Below are 15065 nucleotides of genomic sequence, written 5' to 3'. Positions count from 1 at the left end.
AGGCAGAGTCTCCCTTTCTCTTATTAAGCTACTTAGGTTCCCCTCCCTGTCAATGTTCCCTTCTGTTCTTCTGTGTCTCTGGAGCTGAGTCTTTTATCAAATGCCCTAAAAATCTCAAATGGCAAGGAGTGAAGGATTTACTACTCAGCACATAAAAGACAATTATTCCGAGTCTTGTAGTGCTCTGTTGTTGTGTTTTAGTTATGAAGCACAAGCTCCTACTATTCCAATTTCTGCCCTTTTCTGGTTCAGCTCAGGTGATGGAGTAGCAGTATTCATAATATTTTTGACTTATTAAATGGTTATGACCTCCATAATGCCTCTCATTTTGCTCTATGCCTTCTTTTTCTTTCAGATATTGGGTTTTCTAATTTAATTGCAAAATAGAAGATTTCATCCCATGTAATAGGTATGAGCAAAGAAATATGGAATTCCACCATGACCAGTGGGTGAAGGGTTCCTCTCTCAATTGTCATTTTACAGAGGTGGACTCGTTGTGCTAGAAGGACAACTGTTCGTCAAGATGTATGGACATTAAATTTTCTTCTTCATCTTCTTTCTTTCTGCAGTAGAATATAAAGATGATGCTATCATTGATGATGTTATTTCTTTAGTTGATGGAGGGAAGATTGATTTTTCAGTAAAAATAAAAGAAATGTTACTGCGAAGATCCAAAATGGTTGACATAGAAGATTACGTACAGTGGGCAAAGTCCTTGGTTGATGCACCAGTAGTGATACAGGAACGGGTAAGTACATCCTCTTTAAAACTGTGCCTCTTAGAATCTGAAAACTTCTGTTGTAAAATGGAGGTGAGTCTCCAAGTATCATGAACTACCAGATACTTTCTTCATTTTGACAATTTCTTCAGATACTTATTCTAGTGATGTGTATATCAGCACTAAAGGATGGTATCCTTTATTGCTATCAAAAGTATTCAGAACTACAGAAAAATCTGTTAAACATGGGCATTTTTTTTTCCTTCCACAGCCTTCTCCAATACATACACTTGTTCCAGTTAAGATAAGAAACTCATATTTAAAGAAACAAAATTTGGAAAGAGCAATTGAGGACTACATTACTGAATACAGTGTGTGCAAATGTGAACCCTGCAAAAATGGAGGCACCCTTGTACTCATAGATGGAGCTTGTACATGCATGTGCTCAAGCTACTTTAAGGGAATTGCTTGTCAGATTCCCAAATCTACGATAGTTGAAGGTTAGTAAATTCTCCAAGCAGACTAAAACAAGCATAGTTTTTAGAACAATATCCAGGCAAAATGAGCCTTCATAAGGACATAAGGATGTCATAGCACTCCCTTATGCCTCCTCCAGTCAAATATCATGGGTATAGAGTGTGGATCTTAGTAGAATTTACTGGGTTCTTTTGATGATAAAGGCACTCTAAGATGGAATTCTTTGTCCCACATATATCATTGCATCTTGAAATGAAAATCCAAATACATTTAAGTAAGTAGGAGGATGGTGGCATGATGGTAAGGACCAAGGCTGTAAGCTGAGCTCAGACAAAAGCAATCTCAACATGTCATAAGCTCTTTTGTCTTCAGTTTCCTGCAAAAGCACTATTACTGCTAGCACATGACCACATTTCATACTTACTGTGTTAGATTAATATTAGACTGGTCCACAAAGGGGAAGAGGGAGCTGAATGCAGTTGTGTACAGGAAAAAAAAAAATAATAATAATGTGCAGTAAATTCAATACCTGTGGTGGAGACTTTGAAGTACAGATGCCTTAGAACTTGATATTCTTGCAATTTCCTAGGGTGGCAAAAATGCTGAGACATCTGGGCCCTTGAACAGTGTTACTGACAAGGGCATTTTCAAAAGCCAAATCTGTGTAGATGGGATATATGCTAGAGGGTGGAATGATCTGCAGAGTCACCATAACTGCAAAAATTAGAATTAAATCATGGACCACCTTGTCGACCCTCAGAAGTGCTGGGTAAAATTCTCTAATTAATGATCTTTCTGTCACTGCACAGCAGACAGAAAAATATTAGACTAATCCTAGTATGATGGCTTAATACCAGCTGTCACTGATGGAGGCTGGAGCTGTTGGAGTGCCTGGTCCACCTGCATCGATGGTGAAAGCACTCGAACTCGCCAGTGTAATAATCCTACACCACAAGCAGGAGGCAGACCATGCCAAGGAGAAGCCATTGAAAAACGTCCCTGTTGAGAAGAAAATGTTCAAAAGCAGGTAAGCAGCGTCTCTTAAGTACTAATCTGTTACTGCTGTTTTGAGTAGTCAGCCAATATTTGAGACATTTCAGTGACATGCATAAGCTCATTTACATGTTTCTTTTCAATCTGTGATGGTAGAACTTTTAAAAACAGATACCTCGTAGCTCCAGTTGGTGAATCTTTAGATTTGTCTTTGTATGTCTTCAGGAGTAACATTATATCACAGAACTATGAGAATTTTGGAGAACAGACTAAAAATCCAGCTCTTGAAATCCACATTTCACCTCCAGTCAAACTTTCTATTAGAAAACCTATGTCTTTGGAAGAGAAAAGATATATTTTCCACACAAGATATATAAAGACAGTTTGGGAGTCTGAATTCTTTTACTTGATAAGTAGTATGCTTAAATCCAACAGAGTTACTCTTACAGTAATGTTGAAACTTTTCACCTGGAAAAAGTTAGTTTAAGAAAATGTTTAGCAACACAGTTTTGTGAGTATTGTTTCTAAAACAATACTGCAAAGCAAAGCAAAGCATGTAAGCAGGATTTTGAGAGTGGCTGCTCTGGTCCATAGAATGGAAAGGTGATCTCAACTTTCTTCATCTGCTCTGAAGAAGATTTCATGCTGCCTGGAAATGACAGTAAGAGTTTACAGGCCCGGGAGGAAGTGTTTGTGCTTTATGCTTAATATTTTGTGCTATATATTAATAAATTACCTCTTTTCTCCAAGGCCACAAGAAGAAAAGAAGTAGCAAAACAGGAAAAGTATTTTGCAAATTTCATCTATGAAACACCTTGATGGTCTTGCAAAATGACTTATACCTGAGTCAAAGATACGTAACAGAACATTTCTTCCAAGCCAGCTCTTTCGCCTTCAACAGAGTTCAGCTAGGTCCACTAATCTACTTTTGAAGCACTGTGAAGAAAGCATAGCCAGCAGGACATGATATCACTTGTGGGCTGTCTAGTCCTAAATTAGACAATTATGAACTGCTTCCTACAGCACTTCATCTCCATGCTATCAAAGCTACTCATTCCACAAGTTATGTCACAGCTGGAAGAGCAAAAACTGAGAGAATATGATAGAGAGATGTAAAATCCAGGGTAATGTGAGGCTAACAAGTGTAAAAACTAGGAGACATTAGATAAAACTGGCAAGTGGCAGATTATAAACAAACTGTAGACTGGTCTTCTACACAGTGGACATACCAAGAGGAAATATACATTTTAGAAACCTTAGGAAAAACTAACAGAAGTTTCTCAAACATATAGAAATGACGTTTGTTTATGTAGTCTCTGAAGTATCGATTTTGCTGGGATGGGAGAGCGTTCTGGGGAAATACTTCTATGTGCTTCCCTACTCCTGGGCATACTCCAGGTCTGTGTTATTTTCCTAATGTTAGAAAAAGGATAAAAAATTTAGCCTTTGGTTGATCCAGTGCAATGGGTCTTATTTTAAAATCTTATTTTATTATTTTAAAATTAATGAGCAGCCTTAGTTTTCTTCCTTCAATAAATATGTCAATGACATGTCCTTTTCAGTCAGAATGGTAAATATCATGATGATTATACATGATGCATACATATTCAGATATGTTTCCTCCTGTATATTAAAAGTCTTTTTTAAAAAACAAAAATAACTTTACTTTGGCTCCCAATAACATCAGACTTGTTGAGAACTCACTCTTCCAGACGAAGCCAGTGGAAGCTGGCTTAGAGCTTCCACGCTTAAAGCTTCTGCACATCACATATGGTCTGATTTCTTCTTTATTAGAATGAGTTTATGTTACAATCATAATTGAAACACAGTGAAATGTTCTTGATGAGCCATGAGAATACCGTTTCACTTAAATATTGACTAATACATATATCATAACAACTATGTTCTAACACTTTGTCACTGTTTTTTCCCCTTTTTTAGAAATGATTAATGGATTCCAAACCAGTTCTACAAATCACAGTTTCCAATGGTTAGCTTGCTACCCAAGAGCAACAGAACACCGTGAATTAAAAGCATCTGCACCTTAAATGATTGCTTAGCAAAACAAAGTAATATACCAATAAACATCTTAATGGAGAAGAGCTGATGCAGTGGGTGTTGTCCATCTTTTTTTTTTTTTTTTCGTCTCCTGTTGTCATTAGAACATGAATCATCTACCATTTATGTTTGTTAGTCAATAGCATAATAGTCCCCCTTTGTCTTATTTTCAACAATTCTTTGGGGTGAATGTTTTCAAACTGATTTTCAAGAATTCAAGTTCGGCATGAATATCAGAATAATGTATATAACATCAGCCATTTGATAGTATACTGTCAGCAAAGAACCTGAGAGAGACTTCGATCTTGACTAGAATGCCCTTTTGGATTTATTTCCACTCCCACATCTTACATCTAATTCACACCCTGCATCACAGGTATGTTTAAAGACATGCACCTTTACTAGAGTTATTATAGTATTTGCTGAAGTGCTTGATATTGTATCTTGTACATGTCAGTGTGTTAAAGATTTTTTTATGAAATCAGAGCTACGTTACAAAGAGGTAGAAGAGTTGGTATAATGCCACCTATATTTTTAGCAAAACTCATGAAAGAGACAAGGGTGAGGCAATTGTACTACCTATCAGTATCCTGAGTGAGTTTCTAAATTGGTAGACAACTAAGAAAATTTAATTAGGTTGGGAAAGGAAGGATAGTTCTCAAAGATACAAAGTTCCGGAAGTCTCATGGAAAAAAAAAAAAAAAGCAGCTGAGTAAACAAAAGAAAATTAGTGTCCTGGTTGTAGAAAGGCATTAGTGTGAATTCAGCTGTTCTACTAGGCTTAAGAAGATACACAGGGATGCAAGATACAAGAAAACAGATTATTTTAAAATACTGAGAACTAAGGGATAAGAGGGCTGAGTGGTTTGGAAACACAGGAATAGTAGCAACCACATATCAAGGAGGTAAGTCTGTTACATACATGCAGTCCAGGTCTGGAGGAGTCTCCTGGAACCTTCGTTCCCTGCCTGCTGCCAACTACAGGTGGCCCTGAAGACTTTTACTACCAAAACCCAAACATCACAAAAGAAAACAATGGAGAGGACTGTTCCCCGGGTCCCTACAGTAGGAGAGAGTTGAAAAGTGAAACTATACTGAAATGGTAACCAAAGAAAGTGAATCACACCCTCTGCTACAAATGTAGACCAAAAAAAAAAGGTTTTTCATTGGTTTCGGTCACCATAAACAGTTCCTACTCAACCACAGAAATGGAAATACACTTAGTGAATGTTCCCGAGTGCAAAGGTAATATTTTCTTTTTCAATTTGTCTTTTCAAATCCCTTCTCAAAGGTGCATAATATTGTGCTCAAAGACACAAGCTTGTAGCTGCCACAGTAATTTTCTGTTTTCTAGAAAATAAATTGTAAGTATGTTAATTGCCTCTATAAGTACCTGTAGTGGTATTTGCTATTATAGCTCTACAGATATATTGCACTAAAAGTTTAATTGAAAACCAATGTTTTGGGACTGCGGCAATGCAGCAATCATTTCAGTGCTCTGTTACCAAGATTATGAGGAAATCTTCGTTTCATCACAGAATAGAGTTTAAATCTTGGTTGTGATACAGATACAGTATTTTCTGTTACATTACTGTTGTTTTCATTTGTCCCTCATTGCTTCATACAAAGGTTGCTTATTGAAAACTTACCTGCTTTTTTATTTAGCAGTTGGACTTCACCGGAAGTATATCAGAGTCCTCACTTTCCCCTGCATTTAGCATGTGCTTCACACCTCTCCTTCCTTCCATCCTTCATGTCTTTTCAGTCATCTTGCTGAAGAACCTCTCTTTTAGCTTCCTTTGTTACACCCACACCAGTGAGGTTTATCCCGTTTCTTCCATAACTTTTTGTGCATAGGAGGTCTGGCGGTGCAGGGCTTTAATAACCTGCTGGACCAGAACAACCTATTTTTCTGATACTATGAGCTATGAAGACATGATGAGCCAGAAGTTAGTGGACAGAAATACAGGTCATCTTATTAGAGGAAGAAAATGGCTTCAGATTTTAAACGTCTGCAAATCTGAGCCAGAAGAAGGGGTATATGAGGTAGGTTATGAAGTTCAAATACATGAAAACTTGGGTACCTTGAGTATGAAAGACAAAAAACTAAATATATTTGCTTTTTTAATTCTGCAAAAGATTAGTGAAAACATAACTATATATTTTTCTCATCAGCATATACATGTTTTTCATTATAATCTTGGAGGTCATAAAATGAATGAATGCTCCTTCACTGTCATTTGTCCTTCACTGTGCTGCAGTGTATCCCAAACAAATGCTGTTAAAATTTCTGTTAGGTCTCTGATAATATGCAAAACAAGGATTTTGCTGATATCTTTTCCTGTGAAGGCTGGATAGACCACATACACTTTCAAAAAAGGAAGTGCACAGTGAAGGACAAAGAACATTTTTGACTCTCTCCAGTACAGTACATACTCTTTAGCAGACTTGTATGAGACAGAGAGGCAAAAACTATGGTAAGTACAGAGCTCTATTAATTTTATTTTTACTACATGGATATGTAAGATTCATTATTAAAACTGCAGTGGATGTAACAGTAAAGCTCTAAACATATTTCTAATAATTTTCAATTCAGTTCCTTGTAGCTGACTTCCTACTTTTGAGGGCATGAAGAGACTTTTTAGTTTTTTCAGCTTCTTCACCATGTGAACTGGTTTGTGTATGTCTTACTGATTCTGAAATTCAAGATTAAGGAAGAGGCAACAGCTTCTTTCAAGGCTAAGCGGACAAATTTATTTGTGTATCTAGGGGAATTCTGCAGCCAGGTGTCAATAAGACACCAAGCAAGAAATGGGAATGAGTAAAGACCCTTAACTACATTTCTAGGAAGCCACTGCACTACCCTAGTTTAATTCAGAAGTCCTTTGAAATGAAAAACAAACAAACAAACAAGATTTGTGCTTTTGTCTGTAAACTTGCAGCATAGTTGTATTTTTTACTAATCTTTAGATTTTTTTTCCATCAAAAGAAACATTCTAAAAAATTCCAAACCTAAATATATGCAGCTGTTTTTTGAAACTATTTTACTAACAAACTGAGTCAAAAAGTTTGAGGCAAATGATTTTTCAGATAGATGGTAAAAATTGTGTAATCTGAATAGCCTTTCAGACTGTCTTTTCCTGAAGAAATAGTTCAAGACTCCTGGAGTAGCTTGTATACTTTTGTCATTGTATATATGCCCAAATAAAGCAACCTTTTCCTGAAAGTAGTGGTAATAAAGAGGTGTTTCTTATTTGAATATGCCAATCTTGTTCCAAGAGAGAAAAGGTACATTATGAAATATAGATAGGAATCCAAGCTACAGAATTTAGTATCCTCATGGGGAAAAATGTCTAATGTCCATTACAAGAAACTCATATAAAATGACAATGTGAAATAGGATTGAATACAGAATACAGTTTACATTTAACAGTGCTTTGCAAAATTTGGAGGGTTTTAGCTGAGTTTTTTTCTGTTTTATACAGTGATTGATTTCTCCCTGAATCTGAAAAAAATGGCTTTGAATTGTTTAAATGACCTTTTGATATTTAAAAAACAAAACTGATAATTCTTATTCTATTAATTTCTTTTGTAATGTTCTGTTGTAATGTTGTAATGTGTAGGATCAACTGATAAAGAGAAAAATACTATACTTGTTTACAAAAAAAATTCAAGTCACTTGACTTACTCTGGATTTACGCATGTGTAAAAGGGATCTAAATAGGCACAACAGTTATAGCAAATTAGCATCTCACTGTGCTGTGGCATGCTGAATTCCTGTTGTTGCAGACATTCTTTAACCTGAGTTACCAATTCAGGAGGGCCAAATATACATGAAGCCTTTGCACTTGCAAAATCCTGCATTAAAAATTGTGAGGCAAACATAAAGTTGCTTTACTGGCATGACTCAGTTGTCTAGCTGCTTTCACAGGAGGGTTTGTTTAGAAAGAGTATGCACATATGCAAATATGTTGGATGCAGGGCTTCTGCTGTTGCCAAAAGAAGTTTGAAAATAAGCAACAATTAACAGTGCCACTTTTTTCTGTAAATCTCTCTAAAGCTCCAAGTTGTTTTCAAATATGATTGACAATTCAAAGTAACGCTAACTATGAATTCAGACTCTTCTTGTATTTACCTAACAAAATTAAAATTATATAGCACTATGGGGAAAGGGGTGCTTTCATCTCTGCATCACAGGCATCCCAACAGCCTCACCAAGAAAGTAAATCACATTATTGATACCGCAGGTGTGGAAATTAATAGTATAGCAATATAAGTCAGACAAAAAAAAAAAAAAGTAAACAAACAAGAAGAAAGAAAAACAAACTATTGAAGAAAGTAGAGTGTGGAGTAATGAAGGAAAAGATGTTTTCTGACAGTTTTACCCAAGGCTGATGTCAGAGTGGTTGACAAGACAAATTTATCCCTACAAAATAACCAATGAAATTAAATTGGCACAATCTGGCTGGCTCTGTTTTTACCACATATAGGAAGAGATGGAAGGAGGAGAGTGAGGTGCCACAGAATCCCAAGATCCATAGGATAAAAACCCAGAGTTCAGTATTTCATTTCTGACCGTCACAACAGAGCCAAGTTTAAAACAAAACACATATACATAATACCGCATGAAAAAATCATAGAACTACCCTAACAGCTGGTGGTAGGTATTGCTTCATGTGAGTTTGGAGCTGATGAATGCAAAGGGAAAAGGTCACATTTTCCTTTGACTTAAAGCTAAGACTAGCATTGATTTCTAAGCTAGAGCAATAGCATTTAACATGCCTTTCTTCCTGCAGTGCAACTGGAAATTCATAGATTCAGTGTCAGAAGCAAAAGAACTTTTGAGATATGAGAATTCAGATAAATCCACTAATACAAATATGGCTAACTAAGGAAATTGGTTAATCTATTTGGATTTACTGTTTGTTAACAAAGAATTCTTGTTAAAAGTAATCCATAAAAGCAAAGAGAACTACTGGGATCCATTTAGTCATAACATCCACATGGAGCTAGAACAGCAGTTAATAAGTGAGGTGTGGCACAGAAAGGAAGGTCATTTCAAGTTTACTGTACAGAAATCCCCAACTCCTTTTAGTATCTCATAACAAGATCTGAAGTACAAATGCAAACCTAAACCCACATTTTCCAAGTAGCCCAATTTGGAAGGCATTCACATTGCCTCAGCAACGTTACTAACTTCACAGTTAAATTGTGACAGTTTCTGTCATTCACCATATATATGACCTTTAACAAAAAAAAATCTCCATACTGGCAATTCTTGGAAAACAACTATTGTACTATAATTTGCCTTGAAATGACTCATTAATGGGTCAGTGCTGTATTTCTGTTGCATTTGTCTTGGGGACAATTTCATCTGCTTCCAAGACAGTCAAAATACATTATCCCTTTGAGAGCAAACATTTGTCACACAGAACAAACGGCCACTTAATCAAGTGGTCTGTTTCAATGGATAGTCAGGGGAAAAAAAAAAAAAAAAAACACGCTTCTTCTTATTTATAAGTGGTTATATCCTAAATGAAGGAAAAGTGCCCCCTGGGATTTCTTTATTTGTTTGAAAGAGTATGTACAACAAAAAATGGAATAAGCACTTATCCTTAGACGTGAATCAGGCCTATAAAGTGACCTAGCAGAGGACAAAGAAATACATTAAGGGGTATGTCAAAGCTAGGGATGTTTGTTTCCTGAGATGCTTGCTAGGATTACCTACTTTATCATGGACAGGGATGCCACACACTAGATCAGCTGCCCAGGGTCTCATCCAGCCTGGTCTTGAACATCTCCAGGGATGGGGCATGCACGACTTCTCTGGGCAACACGAAGCATGTAATTCATGAGTACGGTTATTAAAAAATAAAAATAAATATTACGATCTAGAAAAAGTGATCTTGTCCCCAAGGCACATGCAGAAAAATACAGAATCTGGCATGAATGGAATGAACAAGCACAGTACCATTAGAGTCGATTAATGAAGTACATAGAACTACTGAAATATGAAACAGAATTAATTCCACAGACCACATAGATTCAGACCACATCCATTCAGAAATCTACAGTGTGTGATATCCTGACTTCTTTTAAACCTATTTTTTCCTCCAAATAACTCTTTGTTCATTTTTTCATTGATATACGAGGTAGAAGATGCTCTTTTTATAGACGTTTCAGGTTTCATATAATTATGGCTTTGTTTCTTTTCCAGACCATCATACTACCTAGAGGGAAAACCCTGAGGGATTTCCAAACAGTTATACTAACAATTCCTCTTAAACTTTACCTTCAGAAGAATGAATACCCTTCCACAATGTGACTTTACTTCTTGGCATACTTCTGAAAATGTTTCAAGGTACCAGAGTTGAGTTGCTTTAGTTAACAGTGAAAGGTGCACAAACACATCATGCTTTCAGTAAAGCTGTACCACTGAAGAGCTACCATAATTTCAGCAAAGGCTAAGGTTGTTCAAATTGAAGTCCTTCTATTTTGCCATGCTCTTATTTGAAATCAAGGGGAGAAAGAAGGTGATGGTATAGTTTCACAGATAAAGGAATCTGCTAATTTTTCAGCTTAAATATTAGGAAAAAAAAAAAAAAGTTTGAGGATAGAGAAGTATGAGAACAGAATGCTTGATCAGACTGTAAAAGCTTTGTCATTGGAAGCTTTGATGAAAAGATTATGGAGACCTATTTTTTTGGTTAGCCTTTTTAGGAATGAGGATGGTATGTTTGACAAGATGTTATCTTGATGTTCTTTCATCAAGGAGGAGTTCAGAGTTTTATAAGAGGTTTAAACACCTTACAAGCATTGTCTAGTTCACAAGAAAAGAAATAAAGGCAAGGAAAGGAAATGTCAATATAAGGTAGATCATGTGAAACTTCAGGCCCTCAAACTTTGTGTGTTCATTCTAAAAGGCTAAGACAAAGTTAGAGACAAATATGCAGTGTCCACAAATCTGCACTTGATAGGCTCAAAACCTGCCTATCTTTGAATATGTCTCAGATTTTGACAAGAAAGTTTTGGTCATGCAGATTCCCCCATTTAAGATTGCTTGTGACTCATTTCAATGTATTTATAAATTATGTATTCTTCTCTATCTCATCAGATTATCAGGCCCATTTGGAAGGGACTGCTGCATCACCAGCAGTTCAATTGCTCTGTGACCAAAATAGACAAGAGGGAAAGAGTTACCTTTGGTTTGTCATAGATAGATAGATAGATAGATAGATAGATAGATAAGTGTTTGGAGCAGTGCATGGAAACTAGATCTAAGTAAGTGTTGTAATTACTAGTCTATAGACACACTTTACACTTTCTCCTTCTCTGAACCAAAGAATCCTCACATATTTCATGCAAATCAATCACTGTCATCAAAAGAGGTGGAAACTTCTCTCACCAACCATTATTAACCTTCTATCTGGTGCTTAGGGCACTCTCAGGAGAGCTGTGGGTTTCTCTTACATTGGGGTTTATTTTTTGACCACTACCTACAGGTAAATGAAATTAAAGAACAGCTGATCATTTTTAAAAGGAAAGGACATTTTTCCAATAATTGAGGTGCCTCAAAATTTCCTCTATAATAGGATTGAAAAAAAAAAAAAAAGAGAGAGAGAGAGAGAGATGAGGGATATCAGGCCAATACATTTTAATATCATTATTTTCACCAGGAAAAAAAAAAGAATCTCTGTCTTCTAGTGCTATATTTTATGTCCAACTTTTGTGTCTTGATGGAGTCCTGATGATTCTGTACCAGAATACACAAAAGTGGCTTCTCTGACAAGCTGAAGACCTAACCACACTCTGAAGGACCAGTCTTGCAAGGAATTCTGTGCAAAGTGACCTCTACCTTTCTGCAAAGACCAGAGAGGCCACTGGACTTCAGATAGCTGCAGAAGTCCAGCAACTCAAGTTATGCCTTGCTTAACACAGCAGATTTTGAAACTGCTTTGTGTAAAAAACAAAAACAAAACAAAACAAACAACAAAAAAAACCCCACAGCTTCCAGGACTAAGAAAAAGAAAACATTCAGAATGCTATTGTCTTAGTGAGCCAGGCACACTTCTCTGTCTGTCAAGCCCAAGTGAAGCACAAGAAGCAAAGAGAAACAAAGACTGAGAGAAAAAAAAATATTTTTTTTCTAGATCTTTCAGATACTTTCAAAATTATTTGAAATACAAATGAACATCTGTTTCAAATAAATCCAAAAATTCTTTCTAGCTCACTGTATAAGACACCAAGGAAAAAAATGTAATGATAAAGCTAGTCAAGCAGTGGAAAAGTAGTGGATTGTCTAGAGTATATTCTAAGACAGCAAAACTCTGTGCAGACATAATGCCCAATGATGCCTCTATATTGTTACAGAGGGCCAAACTGCACTCAGAACATCTCAAGCTCTGGCATCCCTGTTATCCCAAAATGTCTTGCTGCAAACATGAAAGACCCATGATATCATTAAAGAAAAACACTGGCAAACCAGAACTAGCTACATGTAGATATGTTTGTGATCAGCCCATCAACACTAAAATCAGCTTGGCCTACTTAACAGAAGTGGAATGAATGAGTTAGGTATCTAGATGAGAAAACAATAAAAAATATTCATAAACAAATGTGAAGCAGAGACAGAACATACCACATTTAATTACCTCACTCTAAGATACAAAATGATCCCAATCTTTCCCTTTGTCACCCAAGTTATAACATGAAAAGCATTGTATTTTATGTGTCTGCTTCTCCTAGACTAACAGTAAGATGTACAAGTTAATGCAATGCTCCCAGTGCTGCCAAACAAAATCAGCTTTTTTAAAACACCAAAGGTGCTTTTAAAGGAAGGAGGAGCTGAAAAAATAAAAACATTTTGTTTTCAAGAAAAAGCTTACACATCGTGACACCTTTTCTTGAAATCATATTTGGTCACCGTTTATTACAGCTACTCCCTTTCTCTATGCTCTAACTCAAAGACGGTAATTAGCAACATTTCCCTAATATCTATCCTCTTCCTTTTGAAAACAGAATATTTATATTTATATGAGAACTTTCAGTAGTCATTTACCCTACACATTTCTCATGTAACTACATTGTGAATGTCTCCTGATAGTTTAAGACACAGAGGAATATGTGCACTTTTTTATTTCTTGAAGTTGTAAGTGAATTGTTTTAATATGTTTAAATATTTATCAGTAAGTCATCCATATTTGCATCAGCAGCCTGGGATTAAGACCCCGAGGATATTTGTAGGTCCATTTTAACAAAAAGACATTTTTTTAGCTGTTTTTTCTTACAAAGTGAACATGCAGACTATTCTTATTTTAATTAAGAAAATCCAACAAATCAATTATTATTATTATTATTATTATTATTATTATTATTATTATTATTATTATTATTATTGTCCATCAGAGTTTAGGGTTCTTAATAGAAATAATGTGAAATGAACAAAAATAGCATCTGGCTTCAGCAGCATCCCTTAATCCAAAAGCTGGAATACACAGAAAATCAATATTAAACAAACAACAAAAACAACAGAATAGATATGAAGAAAACAAAAGCATCACCCATGTTATTGTATTGAAGTTGTGAACAACGGCCCCCTGCTTTTCATGTCATCACTGAAAGCTGTGAAAATTCATAGTAACTATTTGTTATATGTTCTTAAAAATGGGACACTCCTTTTCCAAACTCAAGCCATAGAATTTGCCAAAATATATATTTAAACTGTTCTTGAGGGGCTTACATTTTCACAAAATTGAATGAGGATCAGAGAACTTTTATGCAATTTGGATTCACAGATATGGCTGGATGTTCCTTCTATTTCTGCTGACACATCTCTAACGCTTGTGTAATAAAATTTTGAAGAAGTGTCACAACCACTACAATATTAGAGCCCTTCTCTAATCTTTTGAGAGTGTCTGCATTTTGATTCTGTGGACAAGTCATAGGCAGAGTGGTATTCTTATTCTCATTGGAGGAAGGAGAAGAAAAATGTTTGGAAATTGTGTCCCCTGTTCAAAGCCTCGCAAAACAGTAATTTTGCTACAACCATTGATCCGTTCCATCTCTCAGTAATTTTTTCAGCTATTTTCCCAATCCTTTTTGAATCTTTTTCATCTTTTCAAGTGTTTACAGGCCCTGCAGTTTATCCCACAGTGGTTCTGTCTTTACAGCTGGCCCCACTTAGACCTTTTTGGACCTCTGTCTCTAATTCATTCATTACTCTACAACTAGGTTTCCATTGACCTGAATATATTCCTTACACATCATGAGTTTTCTGTCAAATCTCTTTCACTTAGCCTCTGAGAGCAGCTGACAGGGCTAAAATTTATGTACTAGCCTTCAAGAATGAACTGACCTACCTTAGTCCAACACTGGTGCTTTCTTCTTTTTGCTTTTTTTTTTCTCTCTTTTCCCCACCACAGCCAGTAGCCGTTCTATCCTCCACAACATATGTATCCTGTGCAGTCAAGGAACTTCACAACAGCTCATCCTTAAATGGATGCCCAGCTGACTAGCCTTAGCTTTCATCAGTCTAGCCACTGCTCAACAACAAATGGCAGTGCACATTTCCCCATACACTTTTTTAGTCCTTGGAGCAGAAAGGCTGGTATGTGCAGCCTCCTTATCTGTCATGGCCTGTAGCCACTGTGAAGAGATAGTAAAACTAAAATAGACCCTGCCGAATTAGGTTTCCCCTTCTCATTTCCAGATTCCAGTGCCTGCAAATAATAGACACGGTAAGCTACACTTTCATGATTAAATGGAAATGGCAATGGAAACAAGGGGCTTTCGAAACAAGCTGCAAAAAGGGAAAACCCAG

General features: G+C 36.2%; 2 protein-coding genes and 1 long non-coding RNA gene across 7 annotated transcripts in view; 2 read left to right on the top strand and 1 right to left on the bottom strand.

The window, feature by feature from the left end:
- C9 (complement C9) overlaps positions 1–4290 on the top strand; it is a 21079-nt gene extending 16789 nt beyond the window's left edge. For both annotated transcript variants that reach the window (XM_080574096.1, XM_080574097.1), the window contains exons 9-12: positions 570–748; positions 990–1218; positions 2053–2222; positions 4130–4290. In XM_080574096.1, the coding sequence (XP_080430222.1) occupies positions 570–748; positions 990–1218; positions 2053–2201 (557 nt within the window). In that variant the 3' untranslated portion in view covers positions 2202–2222; positions 4130–4290. The remainder of the gene's footprint in view (positions 1–569; positions 749–989; positions 1219–2052; positions 2223–4129) is intronic.
- Positions 1–15065, bottom strand: part of LOC308185673 — a 22349-nt gene extending 7284 nt beyond the window's left edge. Inside the window, exon 1 of the long non-coding RNA XR_013943543.1 lies at positions 14605–15065. This is a non-coding gene — a long non-coding RNA (uncharacterized lncRNA). The remainder of the gene's footprint in view (positions 1–14604) is intronic.
- The window catches only part of FYB1 (FYN binding protein 1), a 70266-nt gene continuing 59618 nt past the window's right edge, over positions 4418–15065 (top strand). For all 4 annotated transcript variants that reach the window (XM_080574088.1, XM_080574087.1, XM_080574085.1 and 1 more), the window contains exon 1: positions 4418–6723. In XM_080574088.1, the coding sequence (XP_080430214.1) occupies positions 6721–6723 (3 nt within the window). In that variant the 5' untranslated portion in view covers positions 4418–6720. The remainder of the gene's footprint in view (positions 6724–15065) is intronic.

Source organism: Anser brachyrhynchus (assembly GCF_964034855.1).
Source record: "Anser brachyrhynchus genome assembly, chromosome: Z".
Classification (NCBI taxonomy): Eukaryota; Metazoa; Chordata; class Aves; order Anseriformes; family Anatidae; genus Anser; species Anser brachyrhynchus.
The sequence above is the reverse complement of the archived record's forward strand: the minus strand, read 5'-3'. Positions and strand labels throughout refer to the sequence as shown.